At 50.5% G+C, this 16656-nt stretch overlaps 1 protein-coding gene across 1 annotated transcript in view; it reads left to right on the top strand.

Annotated features, from left to right (window-relative positions):
- The window catches only part of PALD1 (phosphatase domain containing paladin 1), a 95069-nt gene that overhangs the window by 47885 nt on the left and 30528 nt on the right, over positions 1–16656 (top strand). Inside the window, exons 7-17 of the mRNA XM_036735802.1 lie at positions 989–1064; positions 1484–1635; positions 2656–2755; positions 2971–3069; positions 8348–8443; positions 9443–9577; positions 10094–10210; positions 10323–10505; positions 10844–11026; positions 13342–13482; positions 13910–13981. Of these exons, the coding sequence (XP_036591697.1) occupies positions 989–1064; positions 1484–1635; positions 2656–2755; positions 2971–3069; positions 8348–8443; positions 9443–9577; positions 10094–10210; positions 10323–10505; positions 10844–11026; positions 13342–13482; positions 13910–13981 (1354 nt within the window). The remainder of the gene's footprint in view (positions 1–988; positions 1065–1483; positions 1636–2655; positions 2756–2970; positions 3070–8347; positions 8444–9442; positions 9578–10093; positions 10211–10322; positions 10506–10843; positions 11027–13341; positions 13483–13909; positions 13982–16656) is intronic.

Genomic DNA, 16656 nt, shown 5'->3' on the forward strand with positions numbered 1-16656 from the left:
GTACCTTATGCTTTAAGACTTTTGAAAACTTTTAATGCGTTCATTTCCAAACATGTCTATCCTCCCTTCTCCCCGCAAGTGATCTCTTATTGTCTTTCTGGAGATGTCTCTCTCCTTCTCCCTCATCACTGGGGAGAAAACTAGGTTGGCAAAAACAAGCAGGATTTCAGCTCTGCGTATCTCTGCCCCTTTCTGGGTCATTCTGGGTTCCATCCCCCCGCCCCAGCTCCTCCTCTCCCCATTCACTGGATTTTCCAGAGGATTTGGGAATGATGCCGGTGTCCTGGCTTCTGCTTTGCCCCTGGCCCAACCCATAGAATGATAGGAAAGCCAGGCCCTCCTGCTTAGGTAACAGCTCAGCTCCTTGAGAGAGCCAGGAACGCTGGATGGGGAGCCAGTGTTTGGGTTCAGATGCTAGTCGACTGTGTGCTGTGTGGCCTTAGACACAGTACTTCCCCTCTTTGGGTTTCAGTCTTCTCCTCTGTAAAATGCACGTGTGTGTTAGACTTGATGATTTCTAAGGTCTATTTTGTCCTTAATTCCTATGACCAGTTGAGCCCTGAAGGGGAGGACTGGAGGGCTCCAATTTCGCGTGATCTCAGCCCTCTCTCCTCACCTGGTGGTCTCTCAGTCCCCTCTCCTCACCCGGGGGTCTCTTGGCCCCCTCTCTTCACTAATGGGGGTCTTTCAGCCCTTTCTTCTCACCGGGGGTCTCTCACCCCCTTCTCACCTGGAGGTCTCTTGGCCCTCTCTCCTCACTTGGGGGTTTCTTGGGCCCCTCTCCTCACCAATTGGGGTCTCTCAGCCCTCTCTCCTCACCAATGTGAGTCTCTCAGTCCCCTGTCCTCACCAATAGGAGTCTTTTGGGCCCCTCTCCTCAGCAATGGGGGTCTCTCAGCCCTCTTCTCACCTGAGGGGGGTTTCCACCTTGAGCCCTTTTCTCACCCCCTTGGGGTCTCCTAGTGATAAGCCATTGTTGACTCGACAGGTACCACCGACTGCCCCTGCCAGAGGATGGGGCACCCCTGGAAGCCAAGTTTGATGCTTTCATCGGGTTCCTCCGGGTAAGCAGGGAATGGTGGGAAGAATGAGGAGGTGGGGGGCAGCCTGAACCCCAGAAGCCCCTTCCTCGAGGCTCCATTCTTCTGTGAAAGGTTGGAGTGGGTGCCATGGGTTGACCCCCTCTGACTTTGGCCAAGAGCTGAGTTCACCCCTGGCTGCAGGCTTACCTCTGACCATGGTCAGCTTTCTCCAAAAGTCATGCTTTTCTTACGGAGGCAGACCAGTGAGAGGGTGTGGACGGATGGCACAGCAGACTCATCCCTACCACCCAGGCCATAACTCAGGGCTCCTCCCACTGATCTGTTAGGAAGGATGGTGGGTCACAGTTTGATCATCCGCCCCCTCAAGCCCGGGATGGGGTCCTGCTTCCCTAGGCTGCTCAGACCATAGTGTCGCATGATTGACAGTGTCTTACCTCCAGGAGAGCCCCAGCCTGCTGCCCCTCCGGAACCCCTTGGGGGCACCCCCAGCCCTTCTCTTCAGCTGCCAGACTGGAATCGGTAGGACCAACCTGGGCATGGTCCTGGGCACCCTAGTGCTCTCTCACTGCAGGAGGACCACCAAGAGGCCAGAGTATGTGGGCCACAAAGGACCCGTGGGATGAGGGCAGGATGGGGGTGGGGAGTTGCCTCCCAGTAATGGCACCAAGTCGGGGAACTGGAAAGGGGGTACTGGATTGGGGGCTAAGGAGCTGGGCTTGAGTCCTGGCCCTACATCCACCTAGCTGTGATCCTCCCTGGCTCTCAGCCCTGGTTCCAGGTGGGAACTCAGGCTGGGAAGCAAGATTCCTGGCTTCAGTGTCCAGGCCTCCTGAAGCTTTAATAGCTTAAAACTGCATCAAGACTTATGGGACACTTTGGCTATTTTGTGTATATAAATCATGTCTGGTCCCCCTGGCCTAAACATCGGCTGCCCTTGAATGTATCATATTGCTAAAATATGATCCCTTTGAAAGGCATGTACATATGATATGCATGATCATAGTTAATGATAGCTAATGTTTATGTAGCACCTACTGTGTGCCAGGCGCTGTGCTAAGGGCTTTGCAAATGATTTAATCTCTCATCTTTGCCACAATCCTGGGAGGGGGGTGCTGTTATTTTCTCATTTTACAGGTGAAGAAACTGAAGCAGACAGCAGTTAAAGTGACATACCCAGCTAGGAAGTAGCTGAGGGTGGATTTGAACTCGTGTCTTCCTGACTGGCCCAGTGCTCTATGCACCATGGTGCCAGCTAGCTGCCTCGTGTGTGTATATATATGTTTTATATATATATACATATATACTATATAATATGTACTCTGAAAAAGTGGCAGTGGTTACAGACATATATAGATACAGATATGAAGTCTTATAGAGGCCGCATTTTGGGGAGAATACTACTGATCTCTGTAGCTGATCAGCATTTGTAGTGTGAGCTTGGGTGGATGTTTCATGAGCTGCCATCTGCTGATGAGATTTTCAAGCTTGGGGGGCCAGCGAACAGAGTTCATCTTGCGCCGGCATCATCCATGAGAGCCGGGGATCCCTTGGGTGTTGTAAGGAGGCCTCAGGCTTCTCCCCTTTCACGACCTCATCCCTTTCCCCCTGGCAGGGCAGCACCCGCACAGACTGACTCACGGCCTCCGGAGCACTTGGAGGTGGTACAGAGCTTCATCCGCATGGTACCCAAGGGGAGGCAGATTGTGGAGGAGGTAGGGAAGCCCTGAGGGCTGGGGGGATGGGAGGGAATGACCATGAACCGTGAACCATGGCGGGTGGGGACATGGCCTCCCAGCTGGCCACTCTCTCTTTGTTGATGGTGGGGGTGGGTAGTGGCTCTTCCTGCTCCCTTCTCTCCCTCCCCCTCACTGCCTTCTCTCTATTTGCCTCACTCCCTTCCTCTCCATCTCCCCGGACTCCTTCCTAGGTGGACCATGCCTTAGCGGCCTGCTCAGAACTGCATAGCCTGAAGGAGATCGTCTTTGAAAACCAGAAGAAGGAAGGGCCCAGCCGGGATCACCTGCAGGTGAGGGCATGGTGGGGTCTCTCCTTAGACAGGTTGGGCCCTCCCTGTGTGGAGCAGCGGGAGGGCTGGGGGGAGGGCACAAGAAGGCTGGGATCCTGCTCCTGGGGGGAGCAGTCAACAGTGTGATGTGGAAGCTCCCTTGTACCCCTCGAAGACAGGCGTGCATCCCTTGCTGGCCACCCCCTGTCACAGATTAGCTAGGCTGCTGCTCCCGAGACGGTGCACAGATCATCACCTGGCCCATAGTCCAAGCCTTGCTACCTTGGTGGAGATCCAAGCAGAGTCTTGTGGTCCACTGACATAGTCTTTGGTGCTCCAGAGTGGACTCTATGTGACACTAAGGGTGACTTCATCCATTGACCTGTGGGTTATGGGGCTAACACTTTTGTTGGGCCACGTTCTGCACTGCCTAGTGAAGAAGTTGGATTAGTTAGTTTGTAAAGCTCCTTCTGGCTCTGACATTCTGTGTACTCGGGTCTCTACCAGTTCTGACATTCTATGTTCTAGGTTCCTTGTAGCTCAGATGCTCCATGGGCTATTTTTATAAAGCTCCTTCTGTAGTCTGACATTCTATGTTCTAAGGTCTCTACCAGTTCTGACATTCTGTGTTCTAGGTTCCTTCTAGCTCAGATGCTCTGTGGTCTGTTTTTATAAAGCTCCTTCTCTAGTCTGACATTCTGTGTTCTAAGGTCTCTACCAATCCAGATATTTCTATGTTCTAGGGTTCCATGACCTATTTTTATAAAGCTCCATCTCTAGGTCTTACATTATATGTTCTAAGGTCCCTGTAGGTCTGACATTCTATGTTCTAAGGTCTCTGTAGGTCTGACATTCTATGTTCTAGGGTCCCATGACCTATTTTTATAAAGCTCCTTCTCTAGTCTGACATTCTATGTTCTAAGGTTTCTACTAATTCTGACATTCTATGTTCTAGGTTCCTTCTAGCTCAGGTGCTCTGTGGTCTATTTTTCTAAAGCTCCTTCTCTAGTCTGACATTCTATGTTCTAAGGTCTCTGTAGGTCTTACATTCTATGTTCTAGGGTACCATGACCTATTTTTATGAAGCTCCTTCTCTAGTCTGACATTCTATGTTCTAAGGTCTCTACCCATTCTGACATTCTATGTTCTAGGTTCCTTCTAGATCAGATGCTCTGTGGTCTGTTTTTATAAAGTTCCTTCTCTAGTCTTACATTCTGTGTTCTAAGGTCTCTACCAATTCTGACATTCTATGTTCTAGGTTCTTTCTAGCTCAGATGCTCTGTGGGCTATTTTTATAAAGCTCCTTCTCTAGTCTGACATTCTATGTTCTAAGGTCTCTACTAGTTCTGACATTCTGTGTTCTAGGTTCCTTCTAGCTCAGATGCTCCGTGGTCTGTTTTTATAAAGCTCCTTCTCTAGTCTGACATTCTATGTTCTAAGGTCTCTACCAATTCTGACCTGCTATGTTCTAGGGTTCCATGACCTATTTTTATAAAGCTCCATCTCTAGGTCTTATATTCTATGTTCTAAGGTCTCTGTAGGTCTGATATTCTATGTTCTAGGGTCCCATGACCTATTTTTATAAAGCTCCTTCTCTAGTTTGACATTCTGTGTTCTAAGGTTTCTACCAATTCTGACATTCTATGTTCTAGGTTCCTTCTAGCTCAGATGTCCTGTGGTCTCTTTTGTAAGGCCCCTTCTAGCGCAGACATTTTATGTTCTAAGGTTCCTTTTAGATCTAAGGTGCTCTCATTTTCCAAGGCAGTATAGTTCAGTGAAAAGAGGGCTATGTCTGGATTCTGAAGATCTGGGCTTAACCCCAGCCTCTCACACTCCTTGTGTGACCTCAGACAAGTTAGTTAGCCTCCTTGAGCCTCAGTTTCTTTATCTGTAAAATGAAAGAGTTGGACTAGGCAGCCTCTGAGTCCCTTTTAGCTCTAGGTCAATGACCACAGTCCCATAGAGGCTGAGTACATAGGGTGGACTTGACTTGTGTAAGGCCTTGAAGGCTAGACAGGGAGGTTTGGACTCATTGGGGTTGGTGTTATGCCCATCTAGACATGCCTCTCTTTTACAAACCCACCCAACAGGAAGAGAGTTGAAAGTTCATTTCATTCTCCCTGGCCCATTTCTGGTTGTTGGAGAGGCTTCCGTGTGGGCTCAGGTACGTGGGAGAGGGGCCCATTTGTCTCAGCTGCCTCTGTCCCCCTGCCTTCTGTCAATGATTGCTCCTCTGACAGTGGGAATGCTAGCAGGTCCTGGAGGAAGGACAGGAGGAGGGACAGGAAGGGGTGGATGAGGAAAGGGAAGTTTATTTTTCCCAACCGGGTCTTCTGGCCTCATGATATAAACAGGATAGAAGAAGGTATCCCAGAGTTAGGGGGAAAGAGAGAAAGTGGGACAGGCAGCTAGCTCTGATGGATGGTGTTAAAATCCAGACTCTTCCTGGACAGAACCCAGGCCCCTCTCTGCTTGCTGCTCTGCCCTTCCACCCTTCTGGCCCCGCAACCAGCCAAGGTTTATACTAGAAACTGCAGCTGCTTCCCAGTGTGTGTTCTTGGGCCAAATTGACCCCCAGTGGGTCTGTCATCTATAGAGATGTCAGAACCTCAGTGGTCAAACAAATGGTCCAAATAGACATCAAAGGATTTATTCTTATTTATTTTAAAATAAAGAAAAGCTGTGTTGGGAGTAGTGTATTGAGAGTCATCCTAGAAGCTAGGAAGACCTGAGTTCAAATCCTATCTCTGACACCTACAGGCTCTGTGATCCTGTGTGTGTCACTTAATCTCTGGACCAGAAGTTTTCAAACATACAACCTGTGGGTGGCCTGCAGCCCACAACACTCCCAGGCCCAGACCAGATTAAAACATAATTGGGAAATGCTTAAGAAAACAAACAAAAAGGCAATAAAACACAGATAATGTTAATCTGTTGTTTTCTAAGTTAATTAGTGACCAGGAGGATCCTGGTACTGTCAGTGGTCCTGTTACTATTTGAGTTGGGCACTGTGGCTCCGATAACTCTTAAGTAAGTTGTAGAGGTCGTACCAACTTGGATGGGAGAGGTAGGTTTCTCATGTGGGAGTTTCCCGTTCTAAAATCACAGGTCCCTACCTTATCTGTCTATTTAAAGTAGGTTTCATTGGTGCCTTCTGTTTTCACATGTTTAATGCTATCTTGTGTTTTTATCTCACCTCTATCTTGCAATATATCCCTTCCCGCTTTCCCTCCCAAAGAGTCTTCCCTTCCCCTTACTTGGCACAGTGCCTGGCACATAGTAGGTGCTTAATAAATGCTCATTGCCTAAAAATAAAATAGGAAGAGAGAAAAGTGATTCAGCAAAACTAATCAACATATTGAAAAAATCTGATATTGTATGTGATGATTCTTACTCACAGCCTTGAGCCTCTGCAAAGACGCGAGGGGGGTGGGAGGGGGCACCTTCCAGTAGCATCGCTTTGTGGTCAGGGTGGCTCATTCTACTTTCTCCAAATTCACTTTTGGAGGTTTTGTGGGCTCTTGGCTCTTTGTTTACATTGTTGCAGCCGGAAGAACGTTGGAAAACTGCCTTTCTGTGATCTTGCCTCCTCCCCTTCCCCATCCCCTGGCCAGGAATGGAATCTTCCATTTTAACAAAGAAAGACGACTCAACAAAAGTGGCCAACCCAGAGACCCGGGCTGAGAGTCTCAGCAGCATTGCCTGCTTGTGGTCCCCAGGCTCCCCCAGGAGAAGAAGGAACACAATACTAGGAACCCTTGTTTCCCGGTCCTTCCTCCAGGCCGGATAATGGGGCTTTTGTTTTCTCGGGCTTCATCAATTATGTCTGTCACTGGCTTGGTCCTGTCTTCTTCCCTCTGCATCAGTTTCTAGAAATCTTTCTCAGTTTCTCCAGATTCCTCTTATTTCTTGTTTCTGATCATTGCAGGATTCAGAATATTAGAGATCACTTAGCCTGTCCTTTCACACACGGGGGAACTAAGCTCAAGTTAAAGGCTTTGCCCGTCTCAGACAGGATGTGATTGCAGAGCAGAGAATTCGAACCTGGGCCCTTGAACATTAAATCCTCCGAGTTTTCCACCCTTTTTTCCCCCTCTACCCACTTTGCTTTCAGAGAAAGGGGAGGGAGGGTGAATGGACCACCTTTGTAGCTGCAGTGATCTTTCTGTCGCTCAGGCTCTTCTTGGTAGTTGGGAGACCACTAGGAAGGGATTGGAGGGTGCAAAGTAGATCTAAAGAAATCCCACTCCCCCGTCCCCTAAAGTGGAGGCGGGGTGGGGGAAATGTGGGGGAACCCTAGCAGTTAGGAGGGGAGGCTCCCTGCAGGAGGGGGCATTTGACCGCAGTTTTGAGGAAAACTGGGCTTTCTGTGAGGAGGAACTGAGGAGGAAGGGCATTACGGGCATGAGGGACAGCTTTAAAGTCACAGAGTCAGGAAATGGAAGATTGTGTAAGGGGAATGACAAAGAGGGGAATTTAGCTAGAGACGAGGTTGTGAGAAGGCTCTGCTGTGCAGGAAACCTGGAAAGGCAGGCGCGGAGCTTTACATGGCAAATAGAGGAATTGCCTTGTTTATCCTAGAGGCCACGGGGAGCCAATGAAGCGCCTTGGAAATCCTTCCCAGCCATGTGTTCTACGGGCCCTCCCCACCCTGATGTTCTGTGTTCTAAGCTTCCTCCTAGCTGTGATGTTCTAGGTCCTGAGGTCCCTTCTGGCTCTGACTTTATATGTTATAAGTTCCTTACCTCTACAGCTGTGTGTTCTAAAATCCCTTCCAGTTCTGACAGTCCATGTTGTAAAGTCCCTCCCAGCTTTGGTGTTCTGTATTCTAAGCTCCCCCATTTCTAATGTTTCGTGTTTTAAGCTCTCTCCCAGCTGTGACATTTTGTGTCCCAAGGTCTCTCCCAGCTCTGATGTTCTGTGTTCTAAGCTCTCTCTCATCTCTGATGTTTTGTGTTCTGAGCTCCCTCCTAACTCTGATGTTCTGTGTTTGAGGCTCCTTCTCATCTCTGATGTTCTGTGTTCTAAGCTCCCTCCCAGATCTGACGGTCTGTGTTCTAAGCTATTTCCCAGCCCAAATGTGCTGTGTTCTAAGCTCCCTCCCAGCCCCAGTGTTCTGTGTTCTAAGCTCCCCCCCAGCTCTGATGTTCTGTGTTCTAAGCTGCTTCCCAGCCCCAATGTTCTGTGTTCTAAGCTCCCTCCCAGTTCTGATGTTCTATGTTCTAAGGGCTCTTGCAGTTCTGATATTTGATCAACCCATGACTGCCACTTAATTCCCTTTAGTTCTCCTCCCCTCTAGGGAAACGGTGGCCAAGAACCCCGGCAGCAGAAGACTATGCAGAGCCTGGAACGCTACTTCTACCTGATTGCCTTCAACTACTATCTGCACGAGCAGGTGGGTCAGCCTGGGGTGCCTGTGCGTCCTCCCTTGGGCGCCAGCTCTGCTCGCTCTCTGCCCTGGTGACCTGGCAGGACCCGAGGGAGGACAGCTAGAGTTTGGACTGGCAGGGCCTGCTAGGGGTGTGAGGCTGTGTGCAGGTGGGGGCCCCGGCTCTGCTGCTGGAGGTTGTTGGGAGAGACAGCGCCTCTGAGGCTCTCTTTGCTTTCCTGGGCTTGTGTGCCTGTGAATAGAAGTAGTGTTATGTAGTGGATAGAGCGCTGGGCTTGAACTTAGGATAGTCCTGGGTTCCAATCTTGTCTCTACTGTTTCCCAACTTTGAGACCACTTCTAGCTGGTTCCAGGTACTTCCTTAGAACCACAGGATTCTAGATAGAGAGTGGGGAGGGTCCCCCCACTTGTTTAACAGCAGAGAGTGGGCTGAGGCCCAGAGAATTCAAGTGACTTCCCCAAGGTCACACGGCAGCAAATAGCCTAGCCAGGACTTGAACCTAGCCAGGCCTTCTTACTCTCTGAGCTGAGGCAGTGGCTGGTATGATCTGTGCTAGTGGAAGAAGTTGCCGTGTAGAGTTTTCCCCAGCAGAAGGGGCCACAGATCCTTGTGCTCCTCTCCGTGACCTCTGGCAGATCTTTCACACTCTCTGAGCCTCAGTTTTCCTCATATGCATAATGAGCCAGTTTGGCCAAATCAAACAATCAGAAGCAGTAAGTCCTTAACCAGGTGCGAGCCTTGAGTGTAGAAAGAGAAAGCAGAAAGTTTCCCTGCGGTCAGGGACCTTGCTTCCTAATGGAGAGGCTAACTAGATAAAGTTCCCCAACTTCCTAAATGAGGAGTTGGAGCCGGGTGGGCACTGACTGTCAGTCCTCTGGTCCCCTGGGGTGTTGGGTGGGCAGGAGCCGACCAAGGGGAGGTCCCGAGTGGAGCGGGTCCAGCTGGGCTGAGTGCCCACTCGCCTCACCCCTGAACGCAGTGTCTCTCTGTCTCGTGGCCGCCAGTACCCCCTGGCTTTTGCCCTCAGTTTCAGCCGCTGGATGTGTGGGCACCCGGAGCTGTACCGGCTGCAGGTGAAAGTGAACCTGACCGAGCCTGTGGTCAGTGGGGAGCTGGCTGCCAAGGAAGCGTGGGTTCTGGTGAGACCTTCTCTGCGGGCTCGGCCCTGATCTCCTGTCTTCTCCCCTCTGGAGGATGGTCCTTCCTTAGAGCTTTCCTTTTCCTCCTTCTTCACATGCTCCCGGCTTTCTTTCCTGTACCCTGCTTAGGTGCGCTGGGTCTGGAGCCAGACGATGTGGTTTCAGTGCCTGGCTCTGCCTCCGTTGTGCGACCTTGGCCTTGGCCTTGCTGGGTCTCAGTTTCCTCATCTGTAGCTTGATGGGGCAGGGCTGGATGGTCTCTGAGGTCCCCTTTAGCTCCAAGTCCGTAATCCCATTACCCCTCTGCACCTCCCTCCCAGAGGAGACCACGTCTTGTTCCTTATCCCAAGGCTGCCCGCAGGACCCAGTGGAAAAAGCCTTGAACCGACAAGTCCAGGGCTGGGGTTCTGGAGACACCCACAATCCTATTTTAGTCGATGTTGGCAGTTCAGGAGCTCTCTGGGCCTCTCCATTCGCCATCTGTAAAATGGGGACAGAGAACACGTGTCCTTGCAGGTGGCCGATGAACCCTTCTCCCCGGACGTGCTCAGCACCGCCCGAGAGATGAACGTGGCCAACTTCCGGAGGGTAGCCAAGATGCCCATCTACGGCATGGCCCAGCCTACCGCCAAGGTGACTGGCTGGGTCTGGGAGGGAAGAGCTCCCCTTTTGGGTGGCCGATAAGGATGGGCCCCAGGGAGGGACCTCGAGGCTTCCTGCCCACTGTCTCTCCTCTGTCCCCCAGGCCATGGGAAGCGTCCTGGCTTACCTGACTGACTCCAAGAGGAAGCACCGGCAGGTGAGCTGGATCAGCCTTCGGGAAGAGGCGGTCGTGGAGTGTGACGGGCAGACCTACACACTGAGGGAGCGGGGAAACCTGAAGGAGCCCATTCCTGGGCCTGCTGCATTCTCACCCGAGCAGCTGGAGGTGAGCTCCCCATTCTCTGTGTTCAGTACATTCTTCCAGCCTCACCCATGCCAGTCTTACCCTGAGAAGGCGGGGGGGTGGGGACCTAGCATAGTGGCATGGAGTTTGAAATAGAGTGAAGTGGAGGCAGAAGTCCTGGGTGCAAATTCCAACACAGTCAGAAATGCTTGTTGACTGACTGACTGACTCTCTTTTTTACTGTGTGACTGTGGGCCTCTCTTTTGTCCTCAATTTCCCCATCTGTAAAATTAGGGGGTTTTTCTAACTCTAAATCTCTTTGGGCTCCTGTAACTCCTGCCTGCCCAGCAGTCCTCTTGGTGTGTCTTCATCCCTTGCAGAAATTGGAGTCCCAGCTGAAGGCCAGGGTGCTGGCTTCCCCCAAGCGGATAGAGGTGCACCCAGATCGGGAAAAGCAGAAGCCGTTCCAGACGTGCCTGACCATGCAGGACATTCTCAGCCAGAACCGGGACCTGTCCTATCAACGCCTCCCCATCCCAGACTTTTGTGCTCCTAGGGAGCAGGTAATATGGGTGGGGCCAAAGGTGGGCTGGGACCTTGAGAAGGGGTGGGGGGTGTGGAAGGGTCAACCATGGTATGGGGAGAAGGCGCAGAAGGCCTGGCTTCAAGTCTGGGCTCTGTTGTCGGTTGTTTCAGTCATGGCTGACTCTTTGGGACCCCATTTAAGGTTTTCTTGGCAAAGATACTGGAGTGGTTTGCCATTGCCTTCGCCAGCTCATTTTACAGATGAGGAAATTGAGGCAAACAGCATCTGAGGCCAAATTTAAACACAGAAAGATGAGTCGTCTTGACATTCTATCTGTAGCACCACCTGGTTATCCTAGGCGCTGTGGTCCAGGGGGGAGAATGTTGGCTTTGGAGGCAGAGGACCTGGGTTGGAATCCCAATTCTGGTAATTTAGCCAACACAGGTAAAAAGTAGCCGACTCAAACCAACTCCCAAGAGTTGACTGTTTAGTTTTCAGTGGATTAAACCTGAATTTACCTATGGCCGGCCTGAGGTTGAAGGATCAACCCGTCTGTGCTGTAGGTGATGAGCTCAGCTGCCTCTCCTCACTACTGATATGCAGGGATCCTTATATTCCGTGTAGTGACCCTTGATTCCACCTGAGTTTGACACACTTTCTAAAAATATGTTGCATTGGTGCAGTGAGTTTCCTTATCTGGGAGTTCCCTCTGTCGTTAAAATCGAAGGTCCATCCCCAATCCCGTAGTAAAAAGAGGGAGCTGGATCAGGCAGTGTGCTCAGGTCTCGTCCCCTTCTAAGTCCTGGAATTATGCAGAATCTCCTCTTCACAATCTTCCTCTTTTCTCTTGTGCGTTTGCTGCCACCTTCTGGACACTTAATGTAGTGACAGTCTGAGGTCTGAATCTTAGGGAAAGGACCCTCCCTTACCTAGATTGGAGCTAGTTGGACCAGTGATGGGGACCTGGCCTGGGGAAGTGGCCCTGCTGCTCCTCCCTGGGCTGAGGACACTGATGGAAGGTCCCCCTTGCCTCTCTGGGGGAGACAGCTTTACAGCTGTAATTCCTGGGCTCCCGTACCCAGCTGGCACGGGGGCAGGGTTTATATGAGTGTATGTACCTGTGTTTATGTATATCACATGACTTGTGTGCATATTATGTGGTCACATGCAACCTAAAGTCCCTAACCTTTATAAATCCTATGATTCTCTATATAGATCCATTTTTTTTACACTTATGGAGTAAATGTCTGTGCATAAGAAGAACTTAGATTGATGGGGTACTTTTGGGACAGCGAGGTGACACAGTGCATAGAACACTGGACTTGAATTAGGATGACCTGAGTTCAAATCCAGCCTCACATACTTACTGGCTGTGTGACCCTGGGCAAGTCACTTCACCCTGTTTGCTTCAGTTCCTCATCTGCAAGGTGAGCTGGAGAAGGAGATGGCAAACCCCTCCAGCACCTTTGTAAGAAAATCCCAAATGGCATCACGGAGAGTCAGACATGGCTGAACAGCGACAACAGCATGGTGGGGGGGAGGGTGCTCCAAGGTTTACAAGAGAGAGGGTGGTGGTGTAGTGGTTAGAGAGGCAGCCTTGAAGTCAAGAAGACTTGGGTTCAGGTTCCGCCTCCGACAGGTGCAGGACAAATCTTGTCATCTCTCAGGGCCCCAGGCAGCTCTCTGAGGCTAGAAGTTGAGGCAGAGGGTGTGTACCTGCTTTGATAGAGGGTGTTTCCTCCCCTGAGAGTGCCCTGTTCCAGTGAAATCACAGCCCCCGTGCCTCGTCCTGTCCCCTTTAAGGTTTACAAGTGATTTCCTCACCACAGTCCTTTAGAGCTCAGAGATGGGAGGAGACTGCATGAGTCACACAGCTGATGCTGGAGGATTTGAACCCAGGTCTTTTGACTCTGATGTCCCACATTTCTATACTTGTCAAGGTTTCCTGTAGAATGCAGGCTCTTGGAGGTCAAGGTCTGCCGGCATTTTGGGTTTTGTCATTCAGGTGTTCTCTATAATAGATGCTTGTTCAACTGAATTGAACTAAATTTTTCCTCATGACAGCTTTACAGGGAGCTGCCCAAGGACTTTCCATTTTCCAGACGAGTGACTAACTCCTCTTTAGCACTTTAGACTTGACAAAGCCTTTCCCTCCCATGTGATTATTCCCGCTCTGTAGATGTGGAAAGTGAGTGTGTATATGTGTGTATGTGTGTGTATGTGTGCGCGTGCATGTGCGCGTGTATGGGGGTGAGGACTGGGTATTCAGGGGCCTAGCTAAGAGTGTCCGGGCGGAGGCTGTGGCCCCCTGCTCCCTCTCCCAGCTCCATTTACTGTCCATCTTCTCCCCAGGATTTTGACCGGCTTCTGGAGGCGATGAGGGTGGCGCTGGCCAAGGACCCCAGTACCAGCTTCGTGTTCAGCTGCCTGAGCGGCCAGGGCCGGACCACAACGGCCATGGTGGTTGCCGTCCTCACCCTGTGGCACATTAATGTGGGTACCGCCTCTGTCTAGGGGTAGCAGGGAGGAGCTGGGCTGGCAGGGAGGGTGCAGGAGGAATGGGGCTGGGGGAGGCTCTGAGTTCCTGAGCTGTCTGTGCTTCTGGCATGGAGAAGGGGAGGCAGCTTGGGGGGGAAGACCGCCATGGTGTCATTAACCGGTGGAAAAGGATGGGAGGAGGGACTACTGGGAAGGCCGGTAAGCTCAGAGGAGAGTCAGTGACCCTCAAATGTCATTCAACAATCATTAAATAGTGCCAGCGTGCCAGAGGGGCAGCGCGTGCGTTATACTGGATAGAGTTCTGGCCGCAAAGCGGGAAGACCTGGGTTCAAGTGTCGCTTCTGACACATCCGGGATGTGTGACTTTGTGTTGAGGGAGTTCCCAGGTCTAGTCCCTGTCCTCTCCTCTGTGCCCCCACAGGGCTTCCCTGAGATGGGAGAGGACGAGATCGTGAGCGTGCCCGATGCCAAGTACACCAAGGGAGAGTTTGAGGTGAGTGACCCCTCTGCTTGCCCTCATCTCTGCTCAGAGACCCTGGGAGGAGCCAAGTCAACAAGCATTTATTAAGCTCTCAGTGCCCAGCACACACTGGGCTGAGTGCTGGCATTGTAGATACAAGCAGTAAGAAAGACAGTCCTTGCTGACCCTCATAAATGGAAGCTAAAAAGGGGAGAGGCAGGAGACAAACGGCCCTGTTCGCGCCTTGGGGCTCTGTCCGGAAAGTCCCAAGGCATCAGCAGTAAAGCTCATTTCACTTCAGAATGGGAAGAGAATTCTAGGCAAATCTAGTTCTACTCATGTCCACCAGAGACCCCCGCCCTTGACTCCCAGCACACGGCTGGTTCGGCTCTGTCTACCCGGGAAGGAGCCCCCTCTATCCTGGGGCAGTCGGGCCGCGTGGGCAGAACTCTCATCGTTAGAGGAAATTGTTCCTTAAAAATGTCAAGGTCAAATGCACCCCGTTGCCCCCGGCTCCTCGTTCCCTTCTGTCCCTCCTTAGTCTCCTCCAGGCCAAATGCTCTCAGTACCTTCAGTCCAGATTCGAGGACTTCCTCCAGCTTATCCATGAGCTTCCCTAAAAGCTAATACCCAGAACTAAACCCTCGGGTTGGTCTGACCAGGGCACAGGACAAGGGGATGGTCACCTCCTTCTTCCTGGAAGCTGCTTCCCAGAATGCAGAGGCCAGAGGCCCATAACTAGCAGATGGCAGAGAGTGTTTTGTATACAGTAGGTGCTTAATAAAGGGCAGCCAGGTGGCATGGTGGATATGATGGGGATGGGATCTGGACCCCCAAAAAGAGAAGCCTCTGGACTTTCCCACATGGCCCAGTCCTAGGGGCTTTTCCTTTTTGGGGTCCAGATCCCATCCCCAACAGATAGAGCTCTGGGACTGGAGTCAGGAAGACTCATCTTTATAAGTTCAAATTTGACCTCAGACACTAGTCGGGTGATCCTGGGTCACATACTTTACCCTGATTGCCTCAGTTTCCTCATCTGTAAAATGAGCTGGAGAAGGACATGGCAAACTACTCGGGGATCTTTGCCAAGACAAGCCCAAATGGGATCACAGTCAGACCCAACTGACTGAAACAACTGAACGATGATAAGGTGCTTAATCAATGCCTTTTCATTCATTCAGAGTCAGGATTTGAACTCAGCTCTTCCTGACCCCAAGCCTACTCTCTTCCCACTGAGCCACACTGCCTCTCTTCTTGTTTGGAGTCAAAAGATCAAAGCTGGAGGGCCGCCTCTGCCCCCCTCATCTGTGCCACCTTTGGGAAGTCTAACTGCCTCTGTGCTACAGATCCCGGCCCTGCCCTCAGGTAGCTTATATCCGACCAGGGAGGAAACAGATAGATATGGACATCTATAGAAATAAAATGTATATATTTATATCTACATGTTTACATGCAGAGTACATGTATTTATATAAAGTACACAGAAATAAAATGCATGTATTGATATACACATTTATATGCAGAATGCGAATATTTATATACATGTGTATAAATAAAATGTATGCAAGAATGCATGGATATATAAAGAAAATGTGTATATTTACACACATTTATGTAAAAGTAGATTATACATATTTATATGTAAATAAAATATGTTTATACATATTTATATATAAAATAAATACAAAGGAATTTTGGAGAGAAAGCACTTATTGCTGAGGAGATAAAGAAAGGTCTCACATAGGCAGTGGCACTTTAGCTGAACCTTGGAGGAAATTTGGGATTCTAAGAGTTAATATCTCAGGCATGGGGCACTGCCAAGGCGAGAGTATGGAGATGGGAGATGGAATGTTGTGGACGAGGAACATTAAGAAGTCCAGTTTGGCTGAATTGTAGTCTGAGTGAAGGGGAATCGTGTGTAATAAGCATGGAGGGTAGGTTTGGGTTAAAGAGAATTAGGTCTGTTTTATACTGGCTGTGGGGGCATTCAGTTTAAAATGTCCAATAGGCAGTGGATTAAGCAGGACTGGAGATCAGGGTCTATATAAATCTGTGAGTCGTTAGCAGAGAAATGATAATTAAACCTAGAGAGGCAGCAGATTATTGAATAGAGACCTCGACTTGGAGTCAGAAAGATCTGGGTTCAAATCTTGCCTCTGACACTGACATCTATAGCCTGGGCGAGTAACTCATCTTCCTAGACCTTGGTTTTCTCATCTGTCCCATGGGAATGATAATGGTATGTGTTTCACAAATATTTCTTTTCACAAAGACCGTTGTTACTGAGCCAATTTGGTGTCTGACTCTTCGTGGCCCCATTTGGGGTTTTATTGGCAGCGATGTTGGAGCAGTTTGCCGTTTCCTTCTCCAGCTCATTTTACAGACGTGGCACTGACGCAGACAGGGTGAAGTGACTTGCCCAGGGTCACACAGGCTGGATTTGAACTCAGGAAGATGAGTCTTCCAGACTCCCAGCCCAGCGCTCTGTGCCCTCTGGCGCCTCCTAGCGGTCTCAGATTGTTGTTGAGAGACTTACATGAGACAAGTAAAGCCAGCCTTCAAAAGCGCAGTCCACTCGTGTGCTGTTGCTGTGACCGTTAGCTCCCTCCCACCCCTGGCAGGCGACGCGTTGACTGCACATCAAAACCTTCCGGCTTGTCTGGAGGGGGTGAGGCTGCTTGCTTTCCCGGGCTGTGCCTCGTCTGCCC

This window comes from Trichosurus vulpecula, chromosome 8, assembly GCF_011100635.1.
Source record: "Trichosurus vulpecula isolate mTriVul1 chromosome 8, mTriVul1.pri, whole genome shotgun sequence".
Classification (NCBI taxonomy): Eukaryota; Metazoa; Chordata; class Mammalia; order Diprotodontia; family Phalangeridae; genus Trichosurus; species Trichosurus vulpecula.